Raw genomic sequence first — 14431 nt, forward strand, 5'->3', positions numbered from 1 at the left:
ATATTTGTAATCCATTGTTCGGTTCTCTTTATTCTCCTAAGCAATTTCATGTATAACTGAACCATTTTGCTTTGTTTACTTGGAACTCCATCAGTTAGTCATAATGGAAACTGGTCGTTGTAATTTACGTCCTTCGCGTAAACAGCGTATTTTCTCTGCGGACTCCATGTTGTTAAGGCAGTTCTCTCTGCAGGTAGCCATGAGGAGGTCAACGTGACGGCATCAGACACAAATGATACACGCACACATACACACACACCGGTCCACGTGGAGCAACCATGACTGGACCACTCTGGAGCAGCAACATGTCAGTGAATTGTGTCAGCTATGAAAGACAGCGTGTCTGTGAATATGTCCTCCTTACTTAATATATTGGACCTCAATTCACAAACACCTCAAAATATAGAGTTTCTGTATCTGATTCTGCCATAACTGACCTCAGGGAAGTTATATTCTTGCTGGCGTTTGTCTGAATGTGAGCAGAGAGGAACCAATTCCAATGGTATTTTCAGATGGAACATGGGCCAGATGGTCATACGGAGGTGATAGCTGGAAGTCTGCGCTCGCTGAATACTTTTCTAGTGGCCTAAACATTAAGAATATTCTCTCCCTCTCTTTATTTCGGAGTGACTGTGCAGAGGTACACACACATAACTGCACAAAAACTGACTAACTAGTCCTTAGTACTTTTTAATTGTGCATCTTTGCATAACTTCTGAGTCACTCATAAAAGGGCTATTGTTTGTCTCCTAGGACGGATGACTCTCTCATTCCAGTGGACCCTTCATTAATGTTATTTAAACTCATTTAGTTTCAATGCTCTTAATCCATATATTAATTATCTATAGCCTTTGCCTGTAATATCTTTTGTTTTAATTGTTTAATTTCAACCCGTAATGTTTGTGACGTCTTCCAGAAAAATCTAAACATCCAATATAATCGTAGACACAGTCTTCCGACAATTTATGGAAACGACTACATTTAATAGAATATGTCAAATGATATTTTAAAAAGAAATTATTAATTATAAAAAATAGAATTGAATATGAAATGACCGTTTTTGTGCAACTGTGTTAAACATAAAACATCAGGAAATAAAAATACAAGTGCACTGCACAAATTTAAGAATGTACATAGTGCAGCAGAAAAGTACGCTCAAGTGTCCATGTATATATTCTGTAACTAAAATCAGCTGTGTATCATCATATTATGATAATGCAAAATCTTATTAGACAAAAAAACGATACATGCAAACTGACACGTCTTTCGTTACTGATCGTAAAAGCACTAAAAACACCTTTAATTAATTACACCTCAAATAAATAAAAAATAAAATAACGGTAACCGGAAAGTCAGTGTTCATAATGTCGCGCCGACTTTTCTTTGGAGGCGAAAAAAAAATAATTATTATGATGTAATTTAAGTAATTATATTAGCTTAAAATCGTAGCTTTAATAAGCGCCGTTTCCGTCCTTGTCGGACGATGTTCGTGTGGATAAACACACTTCGTCCAGAGACGCCAGAAGACACCGGGGCGGGGATGCTGGAGGAGTCCTGCGCTGGTGCGGAGCCAGCACGTTCCGAGCGCCGTGCACCTCTCGCCTTGTTTCCATACACTTCAGCATGGAGGTACACGGGATCCGCAGCGCCCCGCCCAGTCTGTGACGTACACGCCCGTCCTCCCACTCAGGCGCCTTATCCGGCTCTGGTGGGCGGAGCCTCCGCCGAGAATACAGCGCCTTTTAACACGTGAGCCTCATGTGACAGAGGTAGGTCAGTCCGAGCGGAGAGTCAGAGGGTTTATTTAACTCGTCGCTCCGTCCTCCCCCATTTCCTTCTGCGGCGGGACCACGACTTAGATTCAGCGACGCCACTCCAGACACCTTTACGACCATTTTCTCTTCGAAAGACACCAGCCTTTGTGGCGGAATTCTCTCATTGAACTTCACATTTCCCCGCGACTCCGCCGTCTACTGATAAATGCGTGTTTGTCCGTGACAACTTGGGGAAATACTCGGAAGAAATGGAGCGGATTCCCAGCGCGCAGCCTCCTCCTCCTCTGTCTAAACACCAGGCGGACCTGTCAGACATGCAGGGGTAAGCGAGGGCTTTCATTCCGAGCCGGGCGTCTGTGCTCGCCCGGGTCTAACGTCTCGTTTGCTGTCTGTGAAGGATGGACTTCCCGATGTACGTGTATAAACCGCGGCGGGGCATGAAGAGGAGCGAGGAGAGCAAGGTACGTCCCGCAGAGCAGCGCTCTCAGGGCGGGAGCGGCGCCGCCAGTCTCTCGCAGTCCCATAAATGGTTGACCTAATTCCGCTATGACATAACAGCCGGAGTCTTTCCTGGCGCCGGCGGCTCCGCGCCCCGGTACTGACTCAACTTTGTCCCCCGCTTCTCTCGCAGGACACCTACAAACTCCCCCACCGGCTGATCGAGAAGAAGAGACGCGACCGGATAAACGAGTGCATCGCACAACTCAAAGATTTACTGCCAGAACACCTCAAACTCACGGTAAGGCGGCGTGAGCGGAGCGTCTGAGAGTGTGGTGCGCCATCTTATTGTCAGCTCGCGGTATTACACCTTCAGTGACTCGCGCGGTCTCTCGGAGAAATTCACCTTACTAGCAGCGTCCGTTTATCGTAGCGAAGAAATACATAATGAAACAAAATTGAACAGATATGATGTAAAATATTAGCTGGAACAAATGTCATAAAAATGTCTTTTTTTTATGGTAGACTAGACTAATCTGATGAGGGTGTGTTGCTCCCCATTTACATGCACTGTACACCCGAGTCTTCTATTGTTCCATACAGCTTATTATGCAATGTTTTACTTCGTCTTTATAATAATTCTAATAATTCTTCTCACATGATTAAGAGATTGGAAAGGAGCAAACTGTTCATCCCAAACTCTTCAGTGCTGACTTGGTCTTGTCCCCGGCAGACTCTGGGTCACCTGGAGAAGGCGGTTGTTCTTGAGCTGACACTGAAGCACGTGAAGGCTCTGAGCACTCTCCTGGAGCAGCAGCAGCAGAAGATCATCGCCCTACAGAACGGCATGCCCATTGGTGGGTTATTTGATGATGGCGTGGTGACACGTGTTTACGCGTCTGACCTCGGGCTTCTGTGTTTACAGAGCATCCTCCCGCTGTGAGTCAGGAGAAGGCCGAGGAGACCTTTCGATCTGGCTTCCACATGTGTGCCAAGGAGGTTCTCCAGTACCTAGCCAGCCATGCGACTGAGAGTGACTTCACCCCGTCCCGTGTGGTCAACCACCTCCACAAGCTGGCATCCGAGGTGCTCCAAAGTCCCGTCCGACCTCAAACTCCACCCAGCCCTCAGCCGAAAGAGATTACGTCTTACCACCAGCACCCAGCCCAGAAGGAGATCCCCACCAACCCACCCCCGAAACCCAGCGAGGGCTACAGGCGGAACTGCGTGCCTGTCATCCAGCGTGCGTACGCGCCACAGAGCGGCGAGCAGAGCGGCAGCGATACCGACACAGACAGCGGTTACGGCGGGGAGCTGGAGAAGAATGAAGCTGGAGCATCCCAGGGACGGCCCGTTTACTACAGTCAGGAGAACCAGCTGAAGCACCCGCTGGACCAAAGGCAGGCTTCCGCCGTCAAACGGGAAGACGGCTCACCGCGGCACAAGCGGCCACGCATGGAGTCCTCAGAGGATGAGGTTCTCTCAGGAGGGGAGTCGTCGTCGTCATCGAGCGGCTACGACAGTTACATGAGTACTTCACCCAACCCTCCACCTGCTTCACATCCCCTCTGCATGCCGTTCTACCTCATCCCCCCCTCTGCTGCCGCCTACCTGCCCATGCTGGAGAAATGCTGGTACCCTGGGGCCATGCCCATGCTCTACCCTGGCATGGGTGGCGCCACCCCGATGCCCAACGAACGACCACCACCACCTCAGCCTTTGTCGTCTCCCAGAGGAGGCTCTCCAGCCCCAGCCATATCTCAGACCCCAATGGACTCCCCCGCCCTCCTTCAGGCTCTCAAGCAGGTACCTCCCCTCAACCTGGAAACCAAAGACTGAGAGACGGTCAAAGGAGGAAAAGACTTATCAGTTCCTTTAATCCATCCTCATATTACTCCTCCAATCTGAAGGTATAGCTGAAATTCAAACGGCAGAGGTGGGGGCTGGTTGAATGTTAAATACTCAGTGAACACATATATATATATATATATATATATATATATATATATATATATATATATATATATATATATATATATATATATATATATATATAGTGGACCTGGCCTGCACATGCACCTGAACACAGACCTGTGGTTGAATGTAAAGAAAGAGAAAATGTTGCCGATGCTGCTGTTAAAGTATAAATGCTGATGACACGACGCGTCACACTTGTACTAAAGAAGTTGTTGCACCAAAATGTTAGTGATTTGTTTCACCCAAAGTTTGTTGCCTACGTCAAGCTCATTCACCGTCACTGAACTGACCTTGGAACTGGACACTACAACGACTGACCGTGGACAGAGGCGCGAGCGGGCGAAGGGGTGGGCCGCCGCACGACCATGCTGAATGAGACAGATGGATTTACTGTAATTAATGTTCATAGACCTCTTGTACATTTCTATTTTTGATACCTATCATTGCTCTCTGTGCAAAGAGGGGGCCGAGAGGACGCTGTGTACATACTGTAGCACTGTGCTGACCTGGTCTGCATACTCGACATCTGTTTCTGCTCAAGTCAAACCTGGTGTTTGTTCTTGCTGTTGCCTTTTACTTGTGAAAAGCTGATGCGCATTCTCTGTGCTGCGTATGAATCCTGGAGTGGAGGAGACGAGACGTGAATGTAATTGTTTTACCAGAGCAGATTAGTTTTCTATAGAAAGAGGTACTTGAGATTTTATATTTTGGGACCTACATGAGAGATGTTTGTTGTACATATTTTGTCTATAATTGTTGATATACATGTTATAAGTGTATTAATAAAGTTTTTTTTTTTCCTGTGGAAAATTGCTTTGGGTGTTCCGTTCGCCTGTTTCCATCAGCAGGCGCTTACATAATGCAGAGCCACGGCCCAGGACTCCTGCTGAGACGCCGTCTGTGGCGCCTAACATGACAGCAAGTAAACAGGCAACATTGCATGCAGTCCTGACAGCCGTGGATCTACATTTCGCTCTGACCAATACAGTTCAAGTTCTTACACAGAACCAAACACACCACACCCTTTATATGTGTTGTGCATCTATAGTCCACTCCTGTGCGTGAGGACTCATAAATGGGTCCATAAAGAACCTGTTCATGAGGTCGACTCTGACTCAAAAGTCTACGCTGGACTTCATGGAGTCACTCTTCATTTTTACTACTGTCTACATGGTAGATAGAGAGCGAAGATATTGAATATATGAAGCAGGATATATGGAGTTATGGAGCAGAGAAAGAAAATGATAATAACTCTAAATATGTTATATACTTTAGATGATTCATAATTTGCCTCCATTTGCTTTGACAGGTTTCATGAAGGAGTCACCGGTTGAAAACCACGTCAGGTGACAACCTCATGAGGCAGTCGTCACAGCAAAGGCTGGCTGAAGAATCTAAAATATGAAAGATATTTGGAGTCATTTCACACTTTTCTGTCAACCCCATAATTCCATGTGAGTTCATTCATAGTTGTGACGCCCTCCGTGAGAATCTGCGATGCAAATAGCCACGAAAACATAAGAAAAAGGAAATAAAATAATAAATACCCCAACCATTACAATTAAAACTCACGTTTACCAACAATGAATCCTATTCAACCTTACATAATATAATTATGCGAGGTCTTTAGCGTTACAACATTTGGTCTGTGTCGCCATCTGCTGTTTTGACCAAAGAAGGCGATAAAAATCTGCAAAAGCACATCATCGTTAAACCTCTTGCAGCTGTGTCGCGGAATCAACATGTTTTCATGGTTATAATTTAGTTTTGTATATATGCTGTATCATGTGCAATATAGTGTTAGTTAGTTTGTGTATTAATAAACAATGACCTCAACATGTTCTGCATCAAGATCCGTTTATTTTGGATGATTTAATATAGCCAATCTGTATCATTATTATTACCTCACCATTATTACTCACCATGTTAGTTCACTTTTTTGTCAAGGGTCACCACACATACATCCTGTAAATAAGTCATCCTAAACCCGTTTATTTTCAGTAGTTTAGAAATATCCGACATCAATGAACGCACCATCTGCAGGCATCCGAGAGACGCAGATCAGCGCTACACCCGAGAGAGAGAAAGAGATGAAGAGAAGCAAAGAGAGCAAACCATGACGTGCGCGCTCCCGCGGATCGTCACGCGTAAGAAACTGTTACTGATATTCCTCGTCTATTGAGCAACTCAAGCAAGTGGCAAATAGCTTGATCTACGGTGGCCTGAAATGTCTGTCTGTCACTGAAGAGAGATTCGTGAGAAACGATACATATTTACAGAAGTTAAAAGAAAGTTGTATTTCACATGTAATAATAAGGATGAGTTGAAGATGCCTTTATGATATTTAATTGAACATTTTGCTCTTCAGACAACAGGGAACCTTTCTAAGTGCAGGAGTTCCTGGTCCACTGATCACACTGATCCACAAGACACGTGGCAGCTAGGATGATAACAACAACAACAAACATGGAGGAATCCCTGAACAAAAGCAAACAAAAGCTTCTGTTTGCTTTTGTTCAGGGATGTTTTTCGCTACACAATGGTCAGGGTTTCCACTACTTTGAATGCACTTGAAATTCTTATAAAATTGAAATTCTTATACAAATATTTTCAAGACATTAAAAGAGCTTTAGTTTAAATAAGGTGATATAAAAACTTGAATATAGACACCATCGTGATTTATTGTGCTGTTGTCAAACTGATGCAAAATATTTTGTTGTTTAAATTTATGTGTGGGTCCATTATTTGATTCAGTAATATACCAAATTCATTCAAATTGAAAAATGTGGCAAATATTGTTATACCATTAAACTGTAAATAATTGAGATTAATTAATCACAGATTCTCTAATTAACTACATTCTTTTTTAATGGAATCCCACCCCTACTAAATAGTGCTTTTTATTCAGCAACTCAGTCACACAGGACAAAGATTGGAATTCACCTTCATTCAAGTGCTCTTCTGAAAACCATGCATATCTGAAACTGATGTGACTTCACAAAGACTTGCTGGAGTGTTGAAGTTTCAGGTGTGTGTGTTTGCTCTGACTGCTGAACAGTGTCCTCACTCTCCCTTATATTTTCCCAAACTTTGCCTCGGGTGCTGCCTGTGGTTAATGGGGTGCAATGTCTTTAGAGGCGGTAGTTGACACCCCCGATCTGAAGTCCTGCAGTGAGGTGCTGAAGCTGTCTGCGCCGCGTTCTGCACTGACGTGCGAGTCTCATGTCTGTGTTTGTTCTGCATCTTTGAGTCTTGTTTGCTCTGAGGAGGAATGAGCGACAGAGACAGACTGCGTGGGACCAGAGTTGTTACGTTGCTGCCGTGAGCTAAACCCAAGCATCGGGCTTTGCTCTGAGGCTCAGTGTTCATGACCAGAGGAAGTTCGGGGCCAAGACTCCGACTGAACCTCCGAGTGCAAGACATTCGACTGACCCCAGTTCTGCCGTGTTGATCTCTTTTTGGGGAAGATGTCAGCTGCCTTTTTTCACCTGTGGTCCTCTGTTCTTCACGTCTCACCGTGTTATCCTCTGTCTTCCCCACCTCTGCAGCTGCAGAGCCATCAATAGAGGAGCGGAGAGTTGAGGTGTTGTTGGACGGAAGAAAGCATCTGCGTCGTCCGATAGGGGCGCCTTCCACCTGCAGGTTTATTCCTACGTACCGCGGAACTTTAATTTCTGGCTAAAGAGGACGGTCAGAAGCAAAATACAGGTCAGTCATAATGTAAACAGGTTTTTAGAAGTGCTCTAACCTGTCTGTAGATGAGTCGGAAGTTCCCTGTATCGGCGCTTGGGTCGGACTTCCTGTCCAAAACAACCTTGAGGATGTCCAGCTGCACTGCAGGACACAGACGGGCGGTCACGGACGTGGAGCACGCCATTGTTGGGCTGGAGTTGATCTCCAAAAGCCAAGGCCTGAGATCGCTCCCCAAAATAAAATCTGCCCCGTAGAGCTCAAAGCTGGCTTTCCGGGGCTCAACCAGATCCTGGGCTGTCTGCAGAACATTCACCACGGCCTTCTGCATGCCCGGGATCACCACGCAGTCCCACTCCGCCTCCCGGCCCTGCTGCTGCAGATAGGCCCGGAACTGAGAGCAGGACCACATGTTCTCCGTGGGCAGTCCAGGGTGACGTTCAGACGAAGGGTGGAAGTGCCTCTGGATGGAGTTGTTGCACAGGTGCACCGAGCTGAACGACACAACGCTGCGTTAATGGGTGATCAAGCTGGAGCAAGACGAGGGATTGCAGGAGTTGAACTGTTTTCAATTACTAAAATGAGAAATGACGTCGATGTCATGTGACTCTCTCACCTGTCCAGGGTCTTGGTGGAGTAAGGCTGGGTGGAGAAGCGCACGTAGCACTCCCCGTAGAACCAGACGGTCAGAGGGTTCCAGTCGGTGACAAGGAACCACTGCCGAATGTCAAACTTGGTGTTGTTTATTAAAAAGGGCCGCTCTATGTATTTCTGGACCACCCACTTGCTCTCCTTTGTCACGGCTCGGTCACTGTCCACCAGTGTTAGGATCTCCTCCAGGTGATTCATGCACATGATACCTGACTCAGGTGGTGAGAAACGCAGAGCTTTTTTTTGTTCACAGCCAAAGAAACACCTCACCTCTTCCTCTCGACAAAGCTCCTGGCTTGATGATCCAGATGTTGCTCACGCCATCCGTGTCCAGCTGAGGAGACACTTCCTGCAGTCGGTCCAGCATGGACTGACAGCGTTCCACCAATGAGAGGCTTCCCTGGATCATTGCACCTTTACTGGAGAGGAGAGGTTTGGGCAGATTTAAAGTGTTGCTGATACCAACAGAAAAAGGGATTACTGGGTTTTCACACCAAAAGACCAGTGTAGTGTAAAACAACAGACTGCAGTATTTCTTTATTTTTGAATTGTACTGTTGATAATGTATAATACAATATCAAGTGTTTTGTTGTGGGTGTTTTTTTTTTACCTTAAAAGTACCTTTTTATCTCTATCTCTCTATTTTTTTCTTTGTTTTATTCAGTTAGTTTTTCAGTTGATCTGTTTGTTTGTCGTAAATTCATTTTGTTGTTGTGTCACTATTGTTGAATTCGTGATCATGATGATTTCTGTTTATTTTACTTTATTTTATTTTATTCAGCACTGTCCTAGTTGGTGGGATCCCCCCTGACCATGGCAATAAAGTTGTTTCTGATTCTGATTGTCTATCGATGAAGACGAAAATAAAGTATGTAATTTTTAATTCTTCTATATATCAGAATAAAGGAAACCTCATTACAAGTGGAACTGACTTATCTGAACAATCCAAACGCCATATGTTTTAAAAACAAGTACTGTACTTGGCAGAAGAAAACATCAGCCTTACTGTACGATCTTGTAGTAGTTGTGCAGGAATTTGTCCCACGTCGGCTCCTCTATCGATGTGGTGGTGTCTGCGGTGCGATCAATATCTCTGTGTTCCAAATTGTCCAAAAACTCTTCACACACTTCCAGAGCTTTGTGGATCACCTCAAGACCCACCACTGCTGTATTGTGAAGAAAAGTTTTTTTTGAGCAGTTGAACAGAAGTGTCTTAAAATACTGAACATGAACTAGTTTTTATTGTGACGTCAGCAGTAAAATCTACACCAAATTATGTTTTGTCGCCATAGAAAGTGGCCGGAAAAACAATACCGTCCCGTGTCACAGAAAAGCACCTGCAATATAAAACAGGAGTCGCGATCTGCTTTTATTTTGATGGTAGTCTTTCCTGTTTTCACCCACGCTTTACTCCAACTAATGGTGCACACCTGGAGCTCGGTGTGTCCAAGAGGAGTCACTCCGTCGATTCACCCAAAAAGGATTAATATTCCACTCCTCTGTCACAGCCATTGTAATTGTTGACTGTATTTTCAATCCACGTAATAATGTATTTATGCAAGATGTTTTACCGTGAGAAGTCAATTTCTTGTGCTTATGTGGCTGAACTTGAGTCTCATCTCTGCTCCTTTTGCTGGATTCCACGACATAGGTCAACAGGCTGGAGCACGCTGTCCTTCTGAAGTCGTCTTTGTTAAAGGAGCAATGCAGGAAATCATGAATATCTGGTTTTAAAAAGTGACAAGGGGGTTTGCGGGTGTGTTCAACAAACCGATGAACGCTTGCCTCTCATCTGCAGCACCAAGCTTGTAACATCTCGGGAAGAAGGTGTCAGGATCAACTGTGTCGAACCACTGGAGGTTCCTCAGATTCACGCAGAGGCCCACCTAGCACAAGGAAGACACATGAGACAAGTCTAGTTGTTTTAGGTAAATTATTAAAATACCATTTAAAAAATTGACCTTGGTGGTGAATGTGCCACTGTTGGCAAAGTGATTGGTGGCCTGGTCGCTCCGCAAAGAGCGCTGCTCCATAAAATCCTGCCGGGTGGTCCAGTAGAAGTAGGTTCTTTCATTACGAACCAGACGAGACTGTACAGTGACACACCCGATGAGATGAGCAGGATGGTATTATGGTTACCTCAACATCATCTCACCATGAGTTCATACATGTCATCAAGGTTCTCGACTTCCTCGCCATCACACAGCACCTCTGTCAACAAAGGAGTCGTTGGTTGGGTTTGGTGACCTCAGCGACACATGATGATGACAGCAAATTTGAAACAGTTGATGGGATTCTCCCCTTCATGAGATTCTCAGATCTTCCTTTGTGATATTTATTTATTTATTTAACACAATGCAACAACCTTTGTGCACTAAGAAGCATCTACTCCATGCTGTTTAATGTGTTGCATCCATGCTAACGTTCTCGCCCAAATTCCCACAGAACTACATCTGAGCACATCTGAACTTGTCAGACCTTTGTGCATTTCATCTTCCAGACGTAGTTATGAAGATGCTATTTTTTCTTCTCAGAACTTTAAGTTGATCTTGAAACTGATCTCACGTCATCAAACTGCTGGGTGTGTGAAAGGCTAAGGGTCTATGTTGAGCTATATGTAACATGGCTCAAGGGTGAATTATTGATGAGGGTATCCACTTAACACTTGGTCCGGCTGCATGGTCAGTGTTGCCACAGTTACTGTGAAAAAGTAATCCAACTACCGATTACTCCCTCAAAAAGTAACTTTGTTACTATACTGATTCCTTGAATCTAAAAGTCACTAAGTTAGATTACAAGTTACATTTGGCAGCCGACTATAGCGCTCATTGCCTAAACAATATATTTTATGTCACATTTGAGGTTGGAGTTCTTGGGGGTCCAGCGGTCATTTTTTTAGCACAATCTCAGTTATATGAATGTGTACAGTCAATTTTGACGCACTCTAACCCACTGTAGCAAAAATCACACACAAAAAGCAACAAGTATGAAAAACAAAACAAAGTGATTTATTGCCATTTATGTAATAAAACGTAGGGAATGCCCCATTATTTTTTATTATTATTTTCTTTTTTTTGTTTTTTTTTAACTACGAGGCAAAAGTTTAGTTTAAGTCTCAGTGTGTCACTTCTCCTGTTGGCCACCCGTAGGCACGTTACTCGCCTCTACGCTCCGTCGCGCCGGAGAATCATTTTATTTCTGACTTCCGAGAGAAAATGCAACATCAGCAGATCACATCAGTACCGTTTCTTCCTGCACCAAAGAAAAAATCATCAATAAAAGTCTAAAAAAAATCTATCAGAAGTGTCGTTTTATTTGACCTATCAAGAGCATTTTTTAAAAACTGGTACATAGTTTTTTGAGTCCGCACTTACGTCACATTTACGAGGCTCCTTTATTTTGCTCTCTTTAAACTGTGATTTCTGTGCGTTGGTGGAGGCTGCAGGGTTAATACTGTCATCTATAGCAGACACTAATTCAAAGTAGCGGCTGTATCTTCAGCTACAAACGTGCATCTCTCTCCTCACGCCTCTGTTCTTTATTGCTGTGTAGCCGGCAGCTTGTTGAAATCGTGAGTGGCGTGTCCCGCACATGACGTCATGCCCGAAGACACAGTTGTAGAAAGCGAATGGTAATATTTCTACAATAGTAGAGCGTTAGATTATTCCTCACTGAAAAAGGTTGTGAGCTCTGAGTCTCACCGACGAGCGGATCATCTCCGTCATCGCTGTCCTGCTGGCGATCGTGGAAATGACGAGGTCTGTGTCCGGAGCGAGGGAGGCGGCGCTCCACCCAGCCCCTGGCCCTGAGAGCAGCTCGAATCACTGGATACGGACCCTGCACTGAAAACACTTTCTTCTTCTAGGGAGAAAACAAAACAAAGTCAGAAGGCCTTTCATCTGAAAAGAAATGTCAGACGAGGAAGAGAAAGCAGAATGTCCAGTCACCTTCACTGCCTTCTCCACCAGAGCTTTGGCCGTTTTCAGCTGGTCCGGCTTGCAGGCCGGACGGCTGGATGCACTGCCTTTGAACCGTCCCTCTGCTGGAACTACTACTAAGATCCACCGTAAGCACATCCACTAGTGTAACTACATTTCCCCTGCACTTACCTGGCATGGTAGATTAGTGTCGACTGTGACGTCAGAATCAACCAAGCATGTCTAGATACAGAGGTGTGAGGGAAGTATACAGTTACCTGGTGTGTGTGTGTGTGTACTATGTAATGAATATTGCATTAATTCTGGGATGTGTAGTAACTGCTCTTGACCTTGATTCACCAATCATTAGAATAAAGACAATTAGCATTGAATACTGCTGCGTTGAGAAAATCTTTCCAGGACTTTCTAAAGTCACGCTCCAGTTTTAACACCCAAGGCCTCCTGTTTTTCTCCAGAGAAAGCCATCACAAACAATTGTACTTACTCTTGTGAACCTACAATTAGTGATGGGCTGGTGAGGCTTCATGAGCCAACTAGATGGCAGTCTCTGCGCTACAGTCTCTACAGTGGTACCTCGGTTTTCGAACAAAAATCCAGAACTCGAACGCCCCCGAATAAAGCCAGAAAAAACATAACGTGTGCGGACCGATCAACTGACCCAATTTGCTCTTTGTTATTGTGTATAACGCAGCCTCTGTATGTAGACGTGTCCCGTTAGCTACATTTACTGACTGTTTCTTCTTCATATTGAAAAACCTTTCCTGTCTCACTGGACCGTGGTAGAGTGTCACAGGGGAGGAGCTCGCTCTCCACACCTCTGGAGCGCTCACTCCAGGGTTTGATGTCCTGTTGTGGGCTGGAGCTGGGACAGGGATGAGGCGAGTCTGGGACAGAGCGTGACTTGGTTTATGACTTTGTCACAGCCAAACTGCACAGAAGCGCACATTCAGAGCTGGACACGCACCGGGCACCTCTTCCCTTCTGGAGAGACGTCACTCACTCGACAACCCCTCCCACATGCAGCGGCCACACACATAGAGGAACAGCGCACCTGCAGCAGACATTCTACATTCACTCCTACAAAAGCCTCTTTTAAGTCTTGGAACGCATTATTTCTTTTTCCATTCGTTGTAATGCGAAAAATCGATTCAGATTTCGAACAAATCGCTTCTCGAACGGTCATCTGGAACGGATTGTGGTCGAGAACCGAGGTACCACTGTATTTCAATTTAACCTTCCGTCATTTTTAAAACAATAGCGCCACCTACTGAGCTCTGAAAACGAGAACATGTTTCATGTAGCCTCATCAACCCATCATGAGAAATATTTGAACGAATATTTCTCATGTATATTATATCATATATTTCTCAAACAAATATTTGTTCAAATCCAGCGATTTTAGAGCGATTTTTGAGTAGAACGTATAGAAAGTGTATATATATATATATATATATATATATATATATATATATATATATATAATGCCAGTAAAATACCACAATAATAACAGTGTACAATAATAATAGTACACTGTATAGTTTTATAGCATTTACTGACCTTGCTGAGTCCTGCTTCCCTCACTCACCCTGTGGACTGTTCCCATGACGACAACGCATGCTTCTGCAGATTGTTTGAAGTTGCTATGACAACCAGTGACCACTAAGGTAGCGTCTGCTTAGCTCTATCAAATCCAGTGGAAGCCTTCACGTGGTCGCGGTCTATTCTCTGATTGGTCGATTCGATAATAAGCGTTAACATTTCTGTCAGAGAACCTTTTCAAGTCATGTCACGTCTTCAAGTTTCATAGTCTCAAGTTCCACGAGGTGGCGCCGAATGCACTTCTTTCCCTGTCACTTAATTCGCAACAAAACTGTTTCGAACATCGTAGAACCGCGTGTTAAATATCTCCCGGGACAAATGTACGGAAGCTCGGAGCGTTACCATTTACCACTACACTTAAGA

The 14431-nt window shown here is 44.5% G+C and overlaps 2 protein-coding genes across 2 annotated transcripts; one reads left to right on the plus strand and one right to left on the minus strand.

The window, feature by feature from the left end:
- The first annotated feature begins 1752 nt into the window (after positions 1–1752).
- LOC128760578 (class E basic helix-loop-helix protein 40-like) lies at positions 1753–5000 on the plus strand. Its single transcript, XM_053868070.1, has 5 exons — positions 1753–2097; positions 2173–2236; positions 2407–2514; positions 2947–3070; positions 3139–5000. Exons 1-5 carry the CDS (start codon positions 2024–2026, stop codon positions 4050–4052), a joined length of 1284 nt encoding a protein of 427 aa, XP_053724045.1. The 5' UTR covers positions 1753–2023; the 3' UTR covers positions 4053–5000.
- A 1121-nt stretch (positions 5001–6121) lies between these two features.
- On the minus strand, positions 6122–12803 carry ttll3 (tubulin tyrosine ligase-like family, member 3). The gene is made up of 12 exons (XM_053868390.1): positions 12641–12803; positions 12479–12582; positions 12233–12392; positions 10687–10742; positions 10493–10621; positions 10303–10417; positions 10103–10219; positions 9538–9697; positions 8802–8950; positions 8497–8740; positions 7939–8374; positions 6122–7868 (listed from the first exon to the last, which is right to left on the minus strand). Exons 1-12 carry the CDS (start codon positions 12645–12647, stop codon positions 7254–7256), a joined length of 2292 nt encoding a protein of 763 aa, XP_053724365.1. The 5' UTR covers positions 12648–12803; the 3' UTR covers positions 6122–7253.
- Positions 12804–14431: the final 1628 nt, after the last annotated feature.

Source organism: Synchiropus splendidus, chromosome 6 (genome assembly GCF_027744825.2).
Source record: "Synchiropus splendidus isolate RoL2022-P1 chromosome 6, RoL_Sspl_1.0, whole genome shotgun sequence".
NCBI lineage: Eukaryota > Metazoa > Chordata > Actinopteri > Syngnathiformes > Callionymidae > Synchiropus > Synchiropus splendidus.

Bases quoted from the DNA above. Each gene is read 5' to 3' on its own strand.
- LOC128760578 (XM_053868070.1), top strand. From the start codon at position 2,024: ATGGAGCGGATTCCCAGCGCGCAGCCTCCTCCTCCTCTGTCTAAACAC. The intron at 2,098-2,172 runs GTAAGCGAGGGC...CTGTCTGTGAAG, and splicing joins GACCTGTCAGACATGCAGGG to GATGGACTTCCCGATGTACG. The intron at 2,515-2,946 runs GTAAGGCGGCGT...TGTCCCCGGCAG, and splicing joins CAGAACACCTCAAACTCACG to ACTCTGGGTCACCTGGAGAA.
- ttll3 (XM_053868390.1), bottom strand. The intron at 12,393-12,478 runs GTGACTGGACAT...TTTTCTCCCTAG, and splicing joins TGGTGGAGAAGGCAGTGAAG to AAGAAGAAAGTGTTTTCAGT. The intron at 9,698-10,102 runs GTAAAACATCTT...TTCACAATACAG, and splicing joins CAAGAAATTGACTTCTCACG to CAGTGGTGGGTCTTGAGGTG.